This window comes from Mustela putorius, unplaced genomic scaffold (assembly GCF_011764305.1).
Source record: "Mustela putorius furo isolate JIRA1106 unplaced genomic scaffold, ASM1176430v1.1 tig00003853_pilon_pilon_pilon, whole genome shotgun sequence".
Taxonomy (NCBI): domain Eukaryota; kingdom Metazoa; phylum Chordata; class Mammalia; order Carnivora; family Mustelidae; genus Mustela; species Mustela putorius.
The window spans coordinates 52,231,530-52,252,335 of NW_025422005.1; the positions used below are offsets into that span (position 1 = coordinate 52,231,530).

General features: G+C 38.9%; 1 protein-coding gene across 8 annotated transcripts in view; it reads left to right on the plus strand.

The window, feature by feature from the left end:
- Positions 1-1,618: 1,618 nt before the first annotated feature.
- UBE2U (ubiquitin conjugating enzyme E2 U) overlaps positions 1,619-20,806 on the plus strand; it is a 57,336-nt gene continuing 38,148 nt past the window's right edge. For 5 of the 8 annotated variants that reach the window (XR_006601775.1, XR_006601774.1, XM_004762935.3 and 2 more), the window contains exons 1-5: positions 1,619-2,074; positions 3,788-3,869; positions 6,071-6,163; positions 10,047-10,144; positions 14,992-15,112. Coding sequence is in view for 4 of the 8 variants with exons in the window: in XM_004762935.3 (XP_004762992.1) it covers positions 2,009-2,074; positions 3,788-3,869; positions 6,071-6,163; positions 10,047-10,144; positions 14,992-15,112 (460 nt within the window). In the remaining 4 variants the exon portion in view is untranslated. Of the gene's footprint in view, positions 2,075-3,787; positions 3,870-6,070; positions 6,164-10,046; positions 10,145-14,991; positions 15,113-15,977; positions 16,089-20,806 lie in introns of those variants that run through there. The other 3 variants (XR_006601776.1, XR_006601777.1, XM_045064668.1) reach the window with 2 other exon arrangements.

Below are 20,806 nucleotides of genomic sequence, written 5' to 3' on the forward strand. Positions count from 1 at the left end.
CCAAAAAAATTCAATCTTAGATCCTGGTTGATGTTTTCATAGGAAAAACTCTTTTATAGTCAGTTTTATGAAATATAGACTAAAATAATTTTGTTGTGCCAAGATGTTAGTAAAATTAATTTTTTGTTGGGAATTTGTAAGCTATCATACCTGGACACGGAATTGAACATGGAGCCTTCTAAATGATTTCCCCCCACAATCCATTCTCCACAAAGGGAACCAGAGTAATTTTGTAAATGTAAATCAGAGCCGAACTCTCTCTCTCTCTCTCTCTGACTTAAAACCATCCACTGGGTTCCCATTGCTATTCAGATGAAACCTAACCCCCACCCCCAGCGTGTTGGGCCCCACTCTAGTTAAATCCCACTACCTTTTTCAAGCCCTCCGTGATTTCTTTTTTAAGCCCTGCTTTTTCCTGACTAGAACTATTGTGTTTTCATCTTCCTGGAAGAATCTGCCCTCCATTTCATAAAGCTGGCTCCTTTTCATCTTATCTTTGAGGTACCCCCTCAAACTCCACTCCTGACAGAGGTCTTCCCTGACCACCACATCTAACCTTCAACTACCTGCTGCACTCTCAGTCACATTACTCTTTTATTGTCCACGTGTCACTGGTCATGTGTTTTTGTTTTGTATGCTTGTTTCATTTTTGAGTGGTTTACTGTATACTGGAACCATAAAGGCAGTCACTTCATTTGAATTGTTCCACAGTACATAATTATAATAAGTCGTTAATATTTGCGGAATGAATGAACTAATTGAACTGATAGTTTCCATAAAATTAGTAAAACAAATAAGCAACCAAAAAGCACTCTGAACCATGTTGCCCATTTCTGCAGTTGGCACTGGTAAATGAACACCTTTCAGTAGCTCCCCGCCTGCTGAAGAAGACAATAGGCAATTGTAATCCAGCGTGATAAATGCTAATGAGGAAGTAAAATAGAAGGTCCTTTAGAATCACAAAAGAGAGGAACCTAATCTTGTCTTAGAGCATGTCCGGAGGAATCGTGGGCAAAGTTAAATCGAAAGATGAGTGAAGAAAAGTGGGGGGTGGGGGGGTGGAGAAATGGTGGAAGGGATGTGGTAAATGTCTAGGTAGAAGGAACAGCAGGAGCAAAACCCTGTGGCAAAAGATGGGAACCTGAGACATTTTAAGTACTTCTCTGTTCCTGGAACATTCTCCCAAAGTAACTGTAGGGTACGATGACATAATAATGTACGCGAACGTATTATGAATGGTACCTTGCTTTGTAAGTATGATTAATAAGCTCAGACTTGAACGTAATGATCACTTATTATCCGATCGTTCCTGGTATTCAAAGAACAAGGAACGCATTCCAGAGAAGGACTTCTGAAAGAAAGATCCTGGGACTTCACCTACCCTTTACACTAGTTAGGTACAGTCTACAGTCTATGTTGATGCACTGAGTCGGCTTGGCCCGGGCGGGGGGGGGGGGCGGGGATGTTGCTTTGACAACGGATCCCACGGCCTGTCAAAGTGAAACGGTTAGACGATTGGCTGCGAAGGTTTCCAGAGGCCTGCCCCCCGTCGCTGATTGGATGAGGGGCGACCCAGCTCCGCGGCTTCCCGCAGGCTCCTGTTGCTTGGCAACCGATTTGCGACCTCCAGCACGGCGGGCACCCAGTAACACCTTCACACCTGTGAAGCGTAGACTACATCGACTAACGACCCCCTCCGCTGCCTCCGCTTCGACCTCTCGCGCCCGCTTCACGCACGAACAACACGAGTTGTCCCAGGTGCTGCTCCAAGTGTCCGTTTTCCTTCTGGAAGTCTCAGCTGGGAGGAGTCAGAGGAGGAAAGAAAGTTGTTGTAAATCCAACTTAGAGCCACTTAACCTTGGGAGGACAGCGTTCTGGGGCTCCAGAAAACAAGTAGATGAGGTGGGTTTGCTCACCTAACTCGGTGTGGAAGAGAGACCTATAAACTCCGACATCTGTCCCAGAGTAGAGGCTTGGGGACAAGTGCCAGACCCTTTGCAGCCTTATCATGTACAGCAGAGCTTACTTATTGCTGGAGAGAGACTTCCAGGAGCTGAAGGAGAACAACTTTAAGGTGAGTGCTGGGAACTTGGAGGGATGTGTCTCCTTGGGGTACGAATTTTTAAAAGCATTTCAATCCGTGTTTACTCTGTAAGGCATAATTTAGTTAAGCTTCATTCACCACTGCAGTTTTGTGATTTAATGAATTGATTGCACCGTAACAATCATCTTATAAAAATAAGAATTACTATGATTTCCTAGTAATAAGAGTTAAAAATATCGAGCACACTGTGCTGAGTAATGTATGTGTATTTAAGCCCTGACTATCTGGTAGTGACAGGTAGGTGCGGGGTAGGGCTCATTAATTACAACATTATTAAATAAGGAGTGTGGTGTTTGTCCTACCAGACACTTAAGCCCCAGAAAGGTTCAGTAAATATTTGGCCCCAAGCTTCCATCACAAGCTTCCTTTTTTTTTTTTTTTTTTAAGATCTTATTTATTTATTTCACAGAGAAATCACAACTAGGCGGGGTGGGGGGGCAGGTCCCCCGCTGAGCAGAGAGCCCAATGCGGGGCTTGATCCTAGCACCTGAGATCATGGCTTAACCCACCGAGCCACCTAGGTGCCCCATCATAGGCTTTTCTGATTCCAGACCCCTTGCTCTTAAGTCTTAAGTTCTACTACTTACTGTCTACTGCACTTTTCACCCAATGCTATCATATATAATACAGAAGTGCCTTTCCCTTATAACTTTGACACAGAGGAAGGCTTTGCCCGGAATGCCACCACAGTGAGGTCCAGAGATGCGACAGACTGGTGTATCACTTATTCTACAGAGAATAAAAAATGGAAGGGAGAGGGAGGGGAGTCCTTCAGAGGAAGACTAGAGAGAAAGCCGCCTTAAGAGGGAGGGCGAACAGGGTTACCAACAGTTGCTTCAAGTGCGCTTCTATGGCATTGTTCTGTTTCCACCCCTGCTATAGAAACATTGTCTTCTCTGGATGTCAGGAACAGTGATTGAGTCCAATAAAAATCGCAGACATACCAACCTAACATTTGATGTTGTTTGTTTCTGCTCTGCCTGCACTCTGTGGTTCTCTTGTGAAAGAGAATTTGATGAAGGAAGTGATACATGACTATAAATAATGTAGATAATAGAGATATAATGTTAATCGAGACGAGCATTTAACACACTTAATAACTGTGTGGTTGGTTAGAGATAGTTGTTGACTCTATTTAAGTGTATCCCTCAGCATAAACGATACACTTTTCCATGAAATATAGTTTTGTCCCTCCTTTGGGATAGAACCTCAAGCATAGGAAAATTCTGTTATTATATACAAGTGTAATTTTGGAGTTGTGTTTTTCTTAATGAAAATTTTCTACTTCATGCCTTCCATATGGCATCCATATAGTTCTTTTGTTCTTTAAAGCTTTGAGGAAATGTATCTTTCCAACTATTTCTGTGTTTTCTATTTGGAATCTTAAATTGCCTATTGATTTATATAACTCACATCTCAAGCTTGACTTTGTAGTCCCATTTGTGATTTCCATGCTTATGATTTATTTTAAATTTACCATTGTGTGTGTGTTTTGGAATCTACCTTAATTTCTATGTAATTAAACAATATATAATATATGACATCTCCCCAAATCAACAAATTCATAAATTAATTAGGAAAAGAAAATGTGGAGTTTATGGAATTCACTGTAACTTGACATCTGATTTTTCAAAGCTGTATATTAAATATTTTCTTCTGCTTTGATTTTTTTTTTAATTAAAGGGTATTACTGCCTTTCCTATACGTGAAGATCTAATGGAATGGGGAGCCGATATTGAAGGTCTACAGAATACATTTTGGCATGGTTTGTGTTTTCGAAACCAATTTACTTTTTTAAAGTCTTTATACCATTATTGGCTTATCTTCTTTACATGAATAATAAGGTTACAATATATAAATTCTCTAGAATTCTAAAGGTATTCACATGTTGTCTTTTCATCATGTGGCTTAATTTCTTACCATTTGTTAATGTAGATGGGAATTTTAGATTTGAATTTTTATGCCAAATTTTAATGTTATTACACTTTTAAGAAGCAGACACAATAAAGCACATCATTTGGGAATATCATGTAAGTTTTCTATGAAATCATAGAAGAGCTTTCAAAATTCCTACTTGCATAAAAATCCCAGTTATCTCTCGTTTTTTTCCTCCATGATTTTTCCCAAAATTTTCATAAATCAAATTCTCAAGAAGACTGGGCCACTATAACCTTTAATAACCATACACTCTTTCTTTATGGATTAACAAAATAGAGTTGTTGAGTCAAGTAGGGGAGAAAATCTAATATGTGCTATTAATGGATCTTAAATGAAATGCTGAGAAGACAGTGATTAGTTAATTTTGCCTTGGAAGGTCAGGAATGCCTATCTTCTCAAGGAAGTGACATTTGAGTTGAATCCTGAGGAATGGGTAAGTTTGTCAGGTTTGGAAGGAGGGGGAGGAAATTCAGTCTGAGTTAACAGCATGGTAAAAGCTTATAAACAAGAAGACAGTTCTAGAACAGTGAGTTCAGTAAATACGAGCAAAACAGTGAAAGGGGCAGGTGTTAGGGGATGGAAAGGACTGGGGAAAACAGGCTGAAAACACAGTGGAATTAGATTATGAGCAGACTGTCTTTTTTCCACTGTACATGTTTTCCTGCTTTGTCAAAGATTATTTGACCATAGAGTTGAGAGTCCATATCTGGGCTCTCTACTCTGTTTCACTGGTCTGTGTGTCTGTTTTTATGCCAGTGCCATGCTGTCTTGGTGATCACAGCTTTGTAGTAAAGATTGAAATCAGGCAACGTGATGCCACCAGTTTTTTTTTTCTTTTTCAACATTTCCTTAGCAATTCCGTGTCTCTTCTGATTCCATACAAATTTTAGGATTATTATTTTTTTTTAAAGATTTTTATTTATTTGACAGAGAGAAATCACAAGTAGACGGAGAGGCAGGCAGAGAGAGAGAGGGAAACAGGCTCTCTGCTGAGCAGAGAGCCTGATGCGGGACTCGATCCCAGGACCCTGAGATCATGACCTGAGCCAAAGGCAGCGGCTTAACCCACTGAGCCACCCAGGCACCCCAAATTTTAGGATTATTTGCTCCAGCTTTTTGAAAAATACCAGAGGAATTTTGATCGGAATGACATTAAAAGTACAGATTGCTCTAGGCAGTATAGACATTTTAACAATGTTTATTCTTCCGATCCAAGAGCATGGAAATGGTCTTCCATCTTTTTTGTGTCTTCTTCGATTTCTTTCATGAGTGTTCTATAGTTCCTCGAGTACAGATCTTTTACCTCTTTGGTTAGGTTTATTCCCAGGTATCTTATGGTTCTTGGTGCTATAGTAAATGGAATTGATTCTCTAATTCCCCTTTCTGTGTTTTCATTGTTAGTGTATAAGAAAGCAACTGATTTCTGTACATTGACTTTGTATCCTGCCACATTACTGAGTTGCTGTATGAGTTCTAGTAGTTTGGGGGTGGAGTCTTTTGGGGTTTTCCATCTGCGAAGAGAGAGTTTGACTTCTTCATTGCCAATTTGGATACCTTTTATTTCTCTTTGTTGTCTGATTGCTGTTGTTAGGACTTCTAATACTATGTTGAACAAGAGTGGTGAGAGTGGGAGATGGAGAGGAGAGGGAAGTTGACGGAAATTGGAGGGGGAGATGAACCATGAGAGACTATGGACTCTGAAAAACAATATGAGGGTTTTGAAGGGGGGGGGTGGGAGGTTGGGGGAGCCTGGTGGTGGGTATTATGGAGGGCACATATTGCATGGAGCACTGGGTGTGGTGCATAAGCAATGAATTCTGTTACACTGAAAAGAAATTAAATTTTTTAAATGGGGGAAAAAAAGATTATGAGGAGACAGACTATGTAGAGGACTTTATGTACCATATGATCCAATTTACTTCTAAAACTCTAGGGACCTCGAGGAGTCTAAGCTAAAGAGAAACATCAGATTTTAATTAATCAATACAACATTACACTTTAGCAAAAATATTTGTTTCTTTATTATAGGATTATTCTTCCAACTGACAATAAACTTTACATCACAGTACAATTGTGTGCCTCCAGTTGTGAAATTCCTAACAATTCCTTTTCATCCAAATGGTAAGAACCAAATGAGATTTTTATCATTGGGGCTCTGTCCCTATTATCCTTGTTCTTTATAAGTGTTTGATAATGTTTCTAAAAACTTTGTTATGGTTATATTTAGTAAGCATACATATTGGGGAAAATACAAAGAGGCGGAAAAATGTTATCACTTTGAATTGTAATTCAGAGAGCTATTCCTCTCAACATATAAATAAATTTATTTGCTTTTTACTATGTATATATTTCTTCTACATAGTTGAAGTATTACATATGAAGTTTATAAAATGACTTTTTTTTTTTAAAGATTTTATTTATTTATTTAACAGAGAGAGGGAGATCACAAATAGGCAGAGAGGCAGGCAGAGACAGAGTGGGAAGCAGGCTTCCTGCTGAGCAGAGAGCCTGATACAGGCCTCCATCCCAGGACCCTGAGATCATGACCTGAGCTGAAGGCCACCCAGGCACCCCTAAAGTACATAAACTTTTAAAAACTTCTCTATAGCCAACAATGTGATAAACAGAGACAAAATATGTTGACTTTTGCAAACCAAGGTATAATAATTGCAATGTGTAAAACAGAATATCTACAACATATAAAGAACACTTAAAAATCACTAAGAAAAATATAAAGCAATAGAAAAACAGACAAAGGTTATAAACAAACACTTGATAGAGGAAACATAACAAAAAAAACATAAAAAGATGTTCAGCTTCACTAGAAGAAAATAAATGCATATTAAAACAAGAATTTATGATTCATTGCTTATGCTTACAAAATGTTAAAAAAATTATCCAATTTTAGTAGGGATGGGCAAACACTAGGTGGGTGGGTTTTCTGATATAATGATGACCTCACTGTGACATTTCTGGGAAGCAGTTTGGTAGTTTCTAATCAGCTATAAAAGGCAAATAGCCCTAAATCCCTGTAGTACCATGTTTATAAATTATTCCATAGAAATACTAGCACAGGTGTGGAAGAGTATGTATACTATTTAAAGGTGTTTGTTCCCAGTAATGATGTTGGAAATAGGGAAAAGGGGAATAATCTCAGTGTCTGTTAATATAGGAATTTTTAAGTAAAATATCTTACTGCTGTGTGCATAACAAGGAAGAAACATAAAGCTAGACTTTTTGGTCACTGCTATTCCTAGAATATTCACTACCTGGCACATAGCTGGTACTCAAATATATTTTCATAAATGTGTCAAGAAATATGTTGGTAATTTACTATTAAATGAAAAAAGACCCCTCAAAGAATAACACATAAGATATAATTCCATTTAATTAGAAAAACTACATTAACAGTCACACACACACACATGTATGTGTACATTTGTATAGACCAACTGGTGGATTTTTTTTTAAAGATTTTACTTATTTATTTTGGAGAGAGAGAACACACGTATGCATGTGCACACAGACGGGGAGGGGCAGGGGGAGAGGGAGAAAGAGAATCTCTGAAGCAGATTCCATGCTGAGCACAGAGCCTGATGTAGGGATTGATCTCAAGACCCTGAAATCATGACCTGAGCCAAAACCGAAAGTCATATGCTTAACTGACTGAGCCACCCAGGTGCCCCTAGACCAACTGGTAATAACTCTAAAGAGTGGTATTAGCAGACAAGGAAGCTTTTATATTTTACTTTATATACTTCTATGTACTTTTTCCCAAGTACATTATTACTTTGTAACTAAAACCTATTTTAAGGGATAAAATTAAATTTATGGTACATAATTCATTGTGTACATTTGCTATTATTTGTTTAACATAAACATAAGTGGAATTACTGGTTAAATGTAGTGAGGGGGGGTTGGTGTTCTTATACCCTACTCCTCACATCTTCCATTTCCAGAATAAAAAGAACCTCTGTCTCTAGGAGGAAAAGTCAGGAAACTTGTGATTGCTCTTCTTTCCCTCCCTCACTCCTTGAGTGACTTACCTATTGGAAAAATAGGGAATAAAAATTGAACACATGTGGCTCAGCACTTTCTCAACACTTTCTTTCCAGTTTCAACCCATTTTTCTTCAAAATGGGTGCCTTCTTGCTTTCTCCAGGAAGGAGACAGGCCAGCTTTCAGTTTGGGTGTTAAGTTCAAATCACGGTGCTTTTGTGGAGCTCAAGTAAAGCCATTGATCACATGCATTCTCCATTTCAGCCTTACCTATAGTAGAGTTGGTGTTTTACTTCCATCTTTCAAAAGTTAGGTCTGTTTCATTATATATGAGCTTGGGAGGAGGGGAGTGTTATTTATTAGCCCCAAACTTCAAAGGATGGCTCTATATGGTTCTAAGTCTTTAGATACGTAAAGCCAGGTTGCCTTTCGGGATGTTACTTACACTTCCACCAATAACTGTGTATAAAGTCCTCATTTAGCACTCCAAATCTGGGCACTCCAAATCAGAGACATTTTTTTCCAATTTCATAAGAATGTCACTGTTATTTTAATAAAAACTTCTTTGAATACTTGTGAGTTGAACCATTTTTTTCATGTCTGTTGATTACATTTCTTATTTTGTGAACCATCAGACTTAACAATGTTATTATATTGTATTAGATATTGCAAATATTTCCCTTTGTCACTAATTTTTAAATTTTTCTTATGCTGGTTTTTTTATATATGGGATTTAAAATTTTTTATGTAGTCTTATCCTTTGAGATTTTTCCAGTTACCTTTAAACTTAGATGATCCTTTCCCCAAACAAAATGAAATCATCATTTTAATTTTTTTTTAGTTATTCCATAGTCTTATTTTTCATATTTAACTCCATTCCTCTTTTAAAATACTGATTTAATTAATTTGTTAGGGCATAGGCCAAGCTTCTCTATATCTTTCCAATCTGTGTATAACAGAACAAAGCTGGCAGGGTGGTTTCAGCATCCTCAATGTGCAAGTGTCATTTCTAGATATAAGACTTTTACTCTGGGACCATTTCCAGACAGTGGGAAGGGAAAAAAGATAAAGAGGGCAAAACAGCTTCCTTCAGGAAGTATGACCTAGAAGTTGCATGCTTGCTTTCTGCTGATATCCCACAATTACAACTTAGTTACATGGCCACATCCTGCTGGGGAAAATATGGACAACCATGTATTTATCGAAAACCACACATAGGGTGGAGACAGGGGCAGGCATAGTGCTCCTTATTCCAGAAGAGATGGAAGGAAGGAAGCCTAAATACCAAAGGATAATGAGTAATTTGCACAGCACTTGTTAATGTCATTGGTTGATAATCTTCTTTTGTTGCTGAGTCATAATTGCACTTTCAACATACAACAATTTTAATACATAGTAGGATTTGTTTCTAAAGGCTCGTATCACATTAATCTCATGTCCCACCCTGCGGCTCTAATTATTGTAGTTTTATAGTACAGTGTCAAATCAAACACCCCTTTTTACCTTTTAAAATTTTATTTTCAGTTTGTAACTTTTTATTGAGAGATTTTTCTATTAGAGTAGAAATGTTTCTCTTAGTCATTTACAAAAGCTTTTTTTATATCTTAGTAAGAGTATTATTGATAATGATAATCTGTCATTTGGGAAGATTTGCTACACGTCAGGTACTCTATTAAATACTTTATTTTTTAATCAGTGAAGGAAGGTACTTTTATGATATGCCCATTTCACAATTTAGGAACATGAGACCTAGAGAGGTAAAGTTAAATTGTTCAACATAGCAGAGCTGACAGGTGGGGGAGTCAACATGCAGATCTATGTGTGTCTGAACCAAAGTCCATGCTTTTAACAGCTACACTCTATCAGCTGTCAGTCACATTCATTGAAGATACTTTTTCTGCTTTGTCTTTTGCTTTCTGATGTTGCCTGTGCTATTTTGATGTTCATAAATTTTAAATAATAATTGTATTATATGTGTCAATATTCATGTATTACTTTAATACAGTAGACCAAAATACTGGTCGGGCCTGTATAGATTTTTTGGACGACCCCAATAAGTGGAATACAAGCTATACTTTGAGCAGCATCTTACTAACCCTCCAGGTAAGAACAGATTAATATAATGGTCTCTTTAATACTTTCAGTTATCCCAGTTATTCAAAATATAAGGAATGGGATGTGCAATGAATATTTAAATGATTGAAGGATTTGAGTAAACTTATTTAAATCAACAGCATTTTATGCCAAGGCTATAAAATGGAACTTATAAAGATTATTGTTTTAAAGTGAAATTGATAGTTCATGCCCTTTACAGTGAAGGAATATTTATTTTATTTTAAAAAGAGCTTTATGATTTCAATTGTAGAAATTTAGTCTCAACCTTTCTTTTGGCTTCTAACTTTATAATACTGGATATGAACTTTCCTCATTCATGAACCTTGCCTTCCTCAGAAAGGTGAATCAGATGACTACAACTTAAAATATTCAGCTTTATTCTTTATTCCTTACAGTGCTAGCTACTTGCTCTTTTATAAACTTTCATATCAAATCCAGTGATTTATTCTTTAATTCACTCATTAAGGCAGAGATTTTTTTCCTCCCTGCAGACTGATGCCTGTTTCTGGAATGGCCCTTTGCCCCCTTGATTCATGGTCCTTAGAAGCATGCCTCAGTGTTCTGTTATTTCTGACCCTCCAAAAAACCTCCTTTCTCAACTGGTGCTAAAATAAATTATTTCAGTGCCACTTGCTTTGACCACCTATAATCAGGCTCAGCGATGTTTCTGTGGACCTACCAACCCCCTCGCAAGCATGTACGTGCTCTCTCAAATAAATAAATCTTAACAACAACAAAAAAAAGGAATAGTAAAACAATGTGTTGAGGCTCAGCAGGCAGTCTGCTTGGAATTCTCTCTCTCCTCCCACTGCCCCTCTACCAACCCCATTAATACAACTTATCCAGAGCATGCTCTCTCTCTAAAAAACGGGGGGGGGGGGTGGTGGTGGTGGAATGGAAAGGAAAAGAAAATCACTGATAGTCATAAAGAAAAACCTGAACCCTACTGTGATTATCATTTCCCTCTAATGTTTTCTCCCATGTTTTTGTTTAAAATCTTGTTTTAAAAAAGTTGCACATTCACTGCAGGTTAGCCTCAGTTCTATCGCCTGACAAAGAATCTACTTGTTCTCACACCTGGGCTTCATACTCTCCCTAACAGCACTATGGAGCCCCACTCCTATTATATCTTCATGCTGTTCTTCACTCACAGTGCTTGGTTCAATCCAGGTTATAAAATGTTTATAGAGGGTCACCTAGGTCATGATCTCAGGGTCCTGGGATCAAGCCCCACATCTGGCTCCCGGCTTAGCAGGGAGTCTGCTTCTCCTCCTCCCTCTACCTCTCTGCCTGCTCATGCTCTCTATCTCTGTGTCTCAAGTGAATAAATAAAATCTTTTTAAAAAATTATAATAGAGTTCTCAATTCTAAAGTTACAAACCCAAGCAAGTCTTGAACCTTAAAAAGTGCTCAGTCCAGTTTCTGATTGGCAATCCATTTTCTCCTTCCCTCTTGCTCAGTCTGGGAAGCAGCTGCATACATTGGAAGAGTCCTCCACTGGGATGCCTTTCCTGACCCTTTTCAGAGGTAGAATAGATGCCTTTGGCGTTTGAGGGATTTCTTTTGTCTCCCATCCACTTAGTGGTACTCCAGGCAAATTTCTATGAGAGGACTGTAATATTGTAATGCACATACTGTTTTCTTACCTGCCTTCGCCTATTAGACTGCAAGCTCCTCAAGGTCAGAGAACAGGTACAATTCATCTCTGATTCTCCAGTACCTACCTAGAACAATGCTGACAGTAGATGTTAAGTAACATGAATAAAAGAATGAACCTGAATTTTTTATGTTGTTCCAAAATATGGTTTATATGTATAAATTATTTGACCTATTTATTTTCCACTTATCATTTTATCTCAAGTAATTTTCAAATTGCTGCAGTTACTATTTTAATGATTATTTAATACTCCTTTCAAGGTCATGCTGCCCAGTAGAACTTTCTACACTGATAGAAATTTCTAATATCTGCAATGTCCAATATAGTAGGCACTAGCCACTAGCTACTGTGCACTTGAAATGTGGCTAGTGTAACTGAGGAGAACTGGGTTTTTCATTTATTTTGTTTAATTTCAATTTAAATAATCACATATGGCTGATACCTGCTATAATGGACAGTAGACAGACCATAATTTCTGAATATTTCCCTTTGAACAATAGGTGAAACATATGTATAATTATCACATTGTTATTCAAGGGAGTGGCATTTGAAATAGTGTTTAAAATATTTTAGTCTAAATATACTAATCATCTCCTCCTAAAATTTTTATAATCTTATAAAAGATTATAAGAACACTTGTACTTCAGTATATAGTGGAAAGGTAAATAGTAACACCATCCATGAAAGGAATTCCAAATACATGGGCTTTAACTAATTGGAAATTACAAATTGTACCTACTGTTGCAGTTTTATACTGATGCTCCAGTTTTTTGTCCTTGTCCTCTGGAAAGCTGCTTATGTTGTTCCACACTATCACATGGCTAATTTAAAGTTGGACCTTGGGACACCTGGGTGGCTCAGTCAGTTAAGTATCTGCCTTTGGTTCAGGTCATGATCCCAGGGTTCTAGGATCAAGTCCCACATCAGGCTCTCTGCTCACTCACTATAGAGCCTGCCTCTCCCTTTGTCCCTCCCCCTGCTTCTGTGCATGCTCGCTCACTCTCTCTTTCTCTTTCTCTCTGACAAATAAAGTAAGTCTTTAAAAAGATAAAAGTACCTTTTCTTTTTACCATTTTAGTAGGGTGTTCATTTTAATTTATTCATTTTAATTCATTTTAATGATTCATTTTAATATATTTAAGTTCTTAAAAATCATTAAGTATACTTAGTAGCTTGTATAAACATAATATGAAAAGGTCTTAGACATAGTGTCAATGCAAAGACTATTGAATAAACTTTACCAGATGTGCCTCTCTGAGTAGGATTATCACTCCAGCCAAAGACTAAAGCTTACTCTTGAAGATAAGTTTCATCTGCTTCCTGCCCACTTTGAGAGGTATAGTGCAATCCACACTGAATCCTTATTTAAGCAACTTAGAATATTCTTGGAGATATAGCTCAAATGTGTTTTCCAAACAGAAAAACTCAATTAACAGCAGTAAATTCTTATTGCCTTTGAATTATAAAATATCAGATTATTGCTTTCATTAGTGATGACTGCCATCATTTCTATGACACTTAAGTCACAGTTATCCACTTTGACCTTCATTTACACTTAAATATTCTGGTAGTTATTATTTGGGGTATATTTAATTATCCAGTTTGTGTGTTATAATATTCAAAATACTGAAATTATTGAACAAATACTTGCAGTTTGGGAAAATAATAGTTTTGAGGTGCTAGATAAACAAGATTGTGGTTTATCAGAACTATTAAGTTTTGGTTACTACTGGTCCCCTATTTTGTCCAGATGCACATATACTCTAGCAGGCAGAATTTTATTTTATTTTATTTTAAGATTTTATTTATTTGAGAGAGAGAGAGCACAAGCAGGGGAAGGGGCAGAAGCAGATTCCCTGCTGAGTGAGGAGCCTGATGCAGGGCTCAATCCCAGGACCCCATGGTCATGACCCAAGTCAAAGACAGATGCTTTACCGACTGAATCACCCAGACAGCAGGCAGAATTTGAAAGATAATCTCTCCAAGACTTTCATCCTCTGGTTATTTAATCTAATCTACATACTGCTGTAAAAGGGCTTTGCAGATGGAATTATGGGAAGGTTATATGACCCCTTAACAATAGAAGAGGAAGGTGGAAAGAGTAGAAGAAGAATGGCTGTGGCAGGAGGGAACATCAGGGAGATTCCAAGCATAAGAAAGATTTTTCATACCTTAACTGCTCTGAAAAATAAGGGTCCAGTTGTAATTTGCAAGAGACCTCTTGGAGCTAAAGATAGCTCCGGGCTAACAGCCAGCAAGGAAACAGGGACTTCAGTCCTACAAATGCAAGGGACTGAATTCAGCTTACAGACAACACGAATGAGGTTGGAAACAGACTTTCAGAATCACTGATAAGAGCCCAGTCAGCTGACACTTTGATTTTAGTCTTACTAAATCTGGAAAAGAGAAACCAGACTGACCACCCCAGACTTGCTACCTACAGAAATGTGAGACAATGAATTTGTATTATTTTAAGTTGCTAAATTTGTGTAACTCACAGCAGCAATAGAAAACTGTAGATACCGAATTCATTCAATGTTCTGGAGAGATGTTGAAGTATACACAGTATACACAGCCTTATTACATACATTTGTTTATCCATGACCTAAATATGATCTTATTATAAAAATTAAACTTTTTTTTTTTTTTAATTTTATTTATTTATTTGACAGAGAGAGATGACAAGCAGGCAGAGAGGCAGGCAGAGAGAGAGGAGGAAGCAGGCTCCCTGCTGAGCAGAGAGCCCGATGTGGGGCTCGATCCCAGGACCCCGAGACCATGACCCAAGCCGAAGGCAGCGGCTTAACCCACTGAGCCACCCAGGCAACCCTAAACTTGTTTTTTAATGGAAATGTTTCACCGTTTCCTAATGTTTAGTTTCCTTTCTATATAAATTGAATTTAAGTTCACATGATAGAAAGGAATAGGCTAGAGGAAGGAACTTGTAACTTGCTTTGATCCCAGTGTTTGTCTCATGTATGTGCAGAATAACACCAAGACAGACCAAGTTTCTTGAGACTAGAATCTATGTATCATTTGTCTTTGTGTCTGTCTCCAAATAGATACATAGTAGCCATGCAATAAATGCTTGTTACTCTTGTATGTGTTGGCTTGTCTTTCTACTCTAGCAAAAGAGTTTACTTTAAAAACTTAAAGTTTTATTTTTTTTTTCCTATAGGTTATGCTTTCTAATCCAGAGCTAGAAAATCCAGTGAATTTGGAAGCAGCCCAAATGCTGATTGAAGATGAATCTCTGTATAAACAAGTAGTTCTAAGACTTTTCAACCAACCATCACAATGTAAGAGGTGCTTTTTTATTTGTTTTTTGTCAATTATTTGTTATGCATTTATAGAAAATAAAGGACCTAACAAGTAACTATTATAAAAGGGACTATTTTCTGTATCCATTCAAGTAATGAAATCGTACTAAGATTTCTCCTATTGTACCTCTTTGTCAAGCCAGTCAGTTATCACAAAGTCTATCAAAAAGTGGTTATTCTTTAAAGGTTATCAGTGATCATAAGCTTAGCATTTTTAAATGTTATGGTCATATGAATGGGTGGTGCTGACTGAAACTTATTTCCCCATCATAAAGATACGACATCTGATTTTAACCCTTTGATCTATAATGGATATTTCCCAGATTTCCCCTGCAGGAGCCCTGATCTTACTGAACAGGGACTTCTTTCCTTTTGCTTAACAAAATGTTCAGCTTTTTGTTCTGAAGAGTTCATCCCCAAGATATTTTTTCTAAGAGTCCATGTGGAAATGACATCTGAGGCTCTTCAGTCTTTCTGCTTTACTGATCAATGTTTTTTTTTTTTTTTTCCTTTTGATACCCTTGTTTTGCTCTCTCTTATCCTGCCAGTGACCTCTTCATGACTTAGCCCAGTGTCTCTACTGCTTCTCGGTGCTTTCTGCAGTTAGCAGGATAATGCTATTGGTTCCCTGTGCCCAGAGGCATTCATCACAAATGAGTGTTGGGGCCCAAGTGACCCATAGTTCTTTCCTCTCTGTCCTGCCCTCCTTCCAGCCATGCACAGCAGCCAGGCATAGTAGCTGCTATCATTACCTCCCTAATACAAGCCCTGCTGTTCAGACTCATTCTGCCAAACTCATCTCTCATGTGCTTTTTCTTCAGATGTCCCCTGTTTCTTTTTCCAGTCCCCTTCCAGGGCCTGCCAGTCCATTATCTAGGGTTGTACAGTTGTGGCCAAGTTCAAGTGCTCCTCTACAGAGCTTTGCATCTGATGGAAATCAAGCAGTGTTGATCAGGTATCCCTTTTGGTAACTTCAAACATGTCATGATTGTCTTGGAGTTCCTCAAACATTCCCTGACAGTTGTGAAGCTGGTTTGTGCACAGAGGAATCCTCTTGCTTCATTCTGACCACATTTCTGACCTCCCAGAATACTGTAGCATCCACTACTGTGTCCTCTGTGCTCAGTTGCTATTTGTAGAATGAATGAATGAATAATTTATATCACTTAACCCTTCACTGAGCCCTGCAGTGCTATCATCATGAAGAACTATTCTATAGCAAAGCTATATTCATAGTCTGGCAAGTGGAAATTTAAAAACTGGTTTTAAAGGATTGTCTATAGTAAATGATTCTGTGCAATAGATTTTGGGTTTTGCCTGCCAAAAGGAAGGATGAGAAAGAAACTGAAGAGAAGTCAGCCCTTCCTTTGTCCCCCTGCCTAGTGGATGCCATCCTTCACTCCTTTCCGTTCTCCAGTTGTACCAAGTCAGACAGAAAAGCTGCCCCAACTGCCAAATCATCTCACAGATGAACAAGAGCAAATAGTACTTTGGCAGGTTTTCACTACATTCTTTAGTTATGGTGGTGAAATATGTGGAAATCCAAGACAGCAGTAATCAGCCTGCTTGCCATCTCAGCCCGACTAGGAGTGGTAGCCTCGGGTGCCATGAAGAGAGTGACTTCCTGCAGCTTCCAAGGGAAGAAGTGTCCATGATACAGCAGGCGCAACTGCTCAGGGACAGGGGAGAAATTGCAGAAAATGCGTGTACCCTAAATTAGATGGTAGTCTACAACTGTGTGGATTTCTGTGAAAAAATTGCATCCAGTGAGAATTACTTATAACAATTTGAAAAAAGGTCTCACTAGAATGCTGCAGGAATCACCCTTCAGGGCGCCTGGGTGGCTCGGTGGTTTAAGCCGCTGCCTTTGGCTCAGGTCATGATCTCAGGGTCCTGGGATCAAGTCCCGCATCGGGCTCTCTGCTCAGCAGGGAGCCTGCTTCTCTCTCTCCCTCTGCCTCCCTCTCCATCTACTTGTGATTTCTCTGTCAAATAAATAAATAAAATCTTTAAAAAAAAAAAAAAGAATCACCCTTCATATAATTTCAAAATGCTAACAAAGAGATCTAGAAAAAGAATAAAGGAAATTACTACCTTTTTAGATAACACAAAACTGGAACAGATAGTTAATTGTATAAATGAGAAACTCAAGAGGCAATGAACTATCATCTCTGTAGGCATCGATTATAGACCAGAACCATGTCCTCAGAGTAGTGTCTGGTTGTAGGCACTGAATAAAAATTCATAGAATTTATTTATAGAATGACCAAATGAAAAAACATCTGTAAACTTAGATCCTGATTTTATGTCCTAGTTTACACAGGCTTTCACATACATTTATTCATCTGATCCTCTGCTCCTTCCTCAGTAGGAAGTGGTTGGCTCGAGGCCATAGAGAGCAAGCTGTAGAACCAGAACGTCAACCTAGGCACTGCCCTTCCCTGTGCCTCCATATTTAATGGGATGGGCATAAAGCATTCATTTGGGATCAGAGGATTAAAATCTCCAAGTAAAGAATGGGAGAGGCCTGACTTGGTAGCAGAACTCTATGAAAAAATTCTTGCGGAGCTATTTGATCACCAACTTAATGTTAGCCACTCACAGAAAGTGCCATTCCACGGAGCATGTGTTGTACGGTAATTCTGCGCTGCTCTGATGTGCTGGGCCTTCACCTGGAACACCGGCTTGCTCAGTGTGGAGCATCACGTTTCCTGAGCTGAAGAAACCGTGTATGTTCAGCGAGTGGAAGAAATGACCCAAGGCAGTTGTAAAAGCTGTTTTCAAATATTTGAAGGACTTTCATATAGAAAAGGGAAATTTCTTCTGTTGTCTCAAAAAACCTGACATAGCTACAATCAGCTGCACCTTCTCCAGGCCTACTAGGTTGTAGCCTCTATAGTCCAGAATCTGCAGGCTTAGCCCTGCCTTGTGCTAGAACCTATCTTGACTATACGGGGTTCTTTTCCCTCATCATCAGTGGTCTGGAATTAATTTTGTTACCCTAAGCCTGAGTCCAGTGTTTGGTACGCAGACATGCAAATGCCTCTCCTCCTCAAACATTCCATAATGTGTTGTTTGCCTATCTTGAGCAGCTAGGTCTTCTCGACCTTGGTGTTTTGACAAGAACACACCGAGCTCTGAGCTCAACCTGTAAGGGCCTACTTAGCCAGAGCGAGCCATTTTGTTGTTTATGCAATAAACTTAGATTGAACCTTACCCTTCCATCCAAGAGGAAAGTGCTTAGAAACAGAACTGGTGAAATATGACTGACCAGCCCCTGATAATGGAGCCCACATACAAGGACATGTCCGGCCAGGTGGAAACGTCCAATCAGGAAAAGCGCACGTATTACCTCCCTACCCACCAAGGATGAACCAGGCCAGGTGGAAACGTCCAATCAAGGGAAAGCGCACGTATTACCTGCCAAGGAGTGTGAGCCCCGCCTATCAGGTGCCAGACAAAGGCTCCCGATTCCAGCCAAGGTCATAGGCTGAATTAAATGACTATCATGGGGTGAATTGTAATTCAATTGGCCACCTGTGTGTGGCCAGGCTCAAACACATGGCCTTTACTCTATAAAAGTTAGTCTGTGAGACTGGGAGGGATCGCCTCTTTGCAAGAGACGGCCCTGGCCGGTCAGTTTGATTCTCGATGCTTGGCGCGAAATAAAGCTTTGCTTGACCTTCGCTTTGTATCAGTCTCGCCCTTTTGTCTACTGACCCTTTCAAACCCAGCTGGTGGAGGTCCCGATGACCTTCCCAAATCCTGTCATCCTCTTTTGGACCTGGACCCCCTCTCCCTTACTGATAGTGAGGGTGCTAACATATACCAGACTGCCTGGACAGCCCCGAGATAATTATTTCTAGCACACCCTTTGACGCTGTGCTCCAGTTTGCATAACAAATTACAAAATCCATTGGGTGCCTGATTGATCTGTCCTATAAGCAAACTCCATAGTAGTTACAACATCCCTGGTGGTAACACCCATCCAGATCCCAGCTGGCCAAACAGGAAGAAGAATTTTCTAAAAATTCAAGTTGCTTAAGAATTGAGAAGGTTGGGGCGCTTGGGTGACTCTATCATTATGTGTCTGCCTTGGGCTCGGGTCCTGATCCCAGGGTCCTGGGCTCATGCCCTGCGTCACATAGGGCTCCCTGCTGGGTGGGAAGCCAGTTTCCTCCCTCTCCCACTCCCCCTGCTTGTGTTCCCTCTCTCTCTGTGTCTCCGTCAGTCAAATAAATAAATAAAATCTTTTAATTAAAAAAAAAAAGGCATTGAGAAGGCTTGGGGCACCCGGTGGCTCAGTGGGTTAAGCCTCTGCCATTGGCTCAAATCATGATCTTGGGGTCCTAGAATGGAGCCCCGGGTCAGTCTCCCTGCTACTCAGGGAACCTGCTTCTCCCTTTCCTTCTGCCTGCTGCTCCCCCTGCTTGCGCGCACTCTCTCTCTCTCTCTCTCTGTGAAATAAATGACTAATTTAAAATTAAAAAAAATAAAGAGAAGAGAAGGCTACCTTGGGAGGTAGTATCACTAACAGCCTGATTTGAGAAGTGGTGTTCAGTCAGTCAAGTTTAAGAGCTCTTTTTCACATGTTGTAAGAGAGCTTCTTGTTCAGTGTCAGGAGCTAGTCTAGGGAATTTTTCAAATACCTCCCAAAGTGGGCTTCAGCTTGTTTATAAAGCTTGGAAGAAGGAGGCGAAAAGATCTGGAAGGAGATAACGCATAACTACTGTCTTGCATCTCAGCTTCTGGTTATTGGTACTTATTTTCTAATGTGTCACAGGGATTTTATACAAGCCTATATTGTCCTTTTTTACCCCAGTCTGAGTGAATTTTTGTTTCTATGTGGTTATATAGTCAAATAAAATTCATTTTGTTTATCATTTTTTTAAGGCACAAGGTTTATATAATCTTAAAAAATCTTTGGTTGAAAGAAAATAAGAGTGTAAAAATGGTAAAACTCAGTAACAGTGGCTACACCTAACATAGTATTTTTTCTTTGAGCTAGGCATATTCCTGTAGCTTTTGTTAAATAAAAGAGTCATGCTAATGAGTTTCAGATACTTACCTGAATAAACTGTAATATAATAACTGACAGATATTATGACAGAATGATAATAATAATGGAGAGGAATTATAGAAATATCAGGGAGATTATAATACTAATTTACATTACATAGCTTTTAAAACCTGGTCATTGTGCAAATAAATCCCATTCTTCTTGTGGTTAGGAAGATGTTGTGATAGGCATTTTGTTCCTTCTTCAGTCCAAGCTTCCAATTAGTTCATTGGGTTTTTTGTTTGTTTCATCCTCCTAACAGTAGAACAATTTTAAAGAAAATTTTTTCTATGCTTAAAGTAGGTAATGACTCAGAAGATTTCTGGTTTTGTTTTATTTTGCTTTTCTCTTTAGAGAGATTGCTTTTTGTTGTTAGGTATAGAAATACCTCTTCCCCTGGAAAATATACATTCTGGATGTCAAAGGAAAACAAATTTAGTCCAATAGCACAGCTTGTGAAAGAACATGTGCTTTAGCACCTTCATTCAGACTCAGTTTGGTTGTTGATGACTGCAGTATTGTTTGTAGACATCTTGTTACGCACAGATGTGAGGAGATGTGGAGACCAAGTTGAACTGGATGGGGAATGTGGATCTACTTGGTGGAGTTACAAA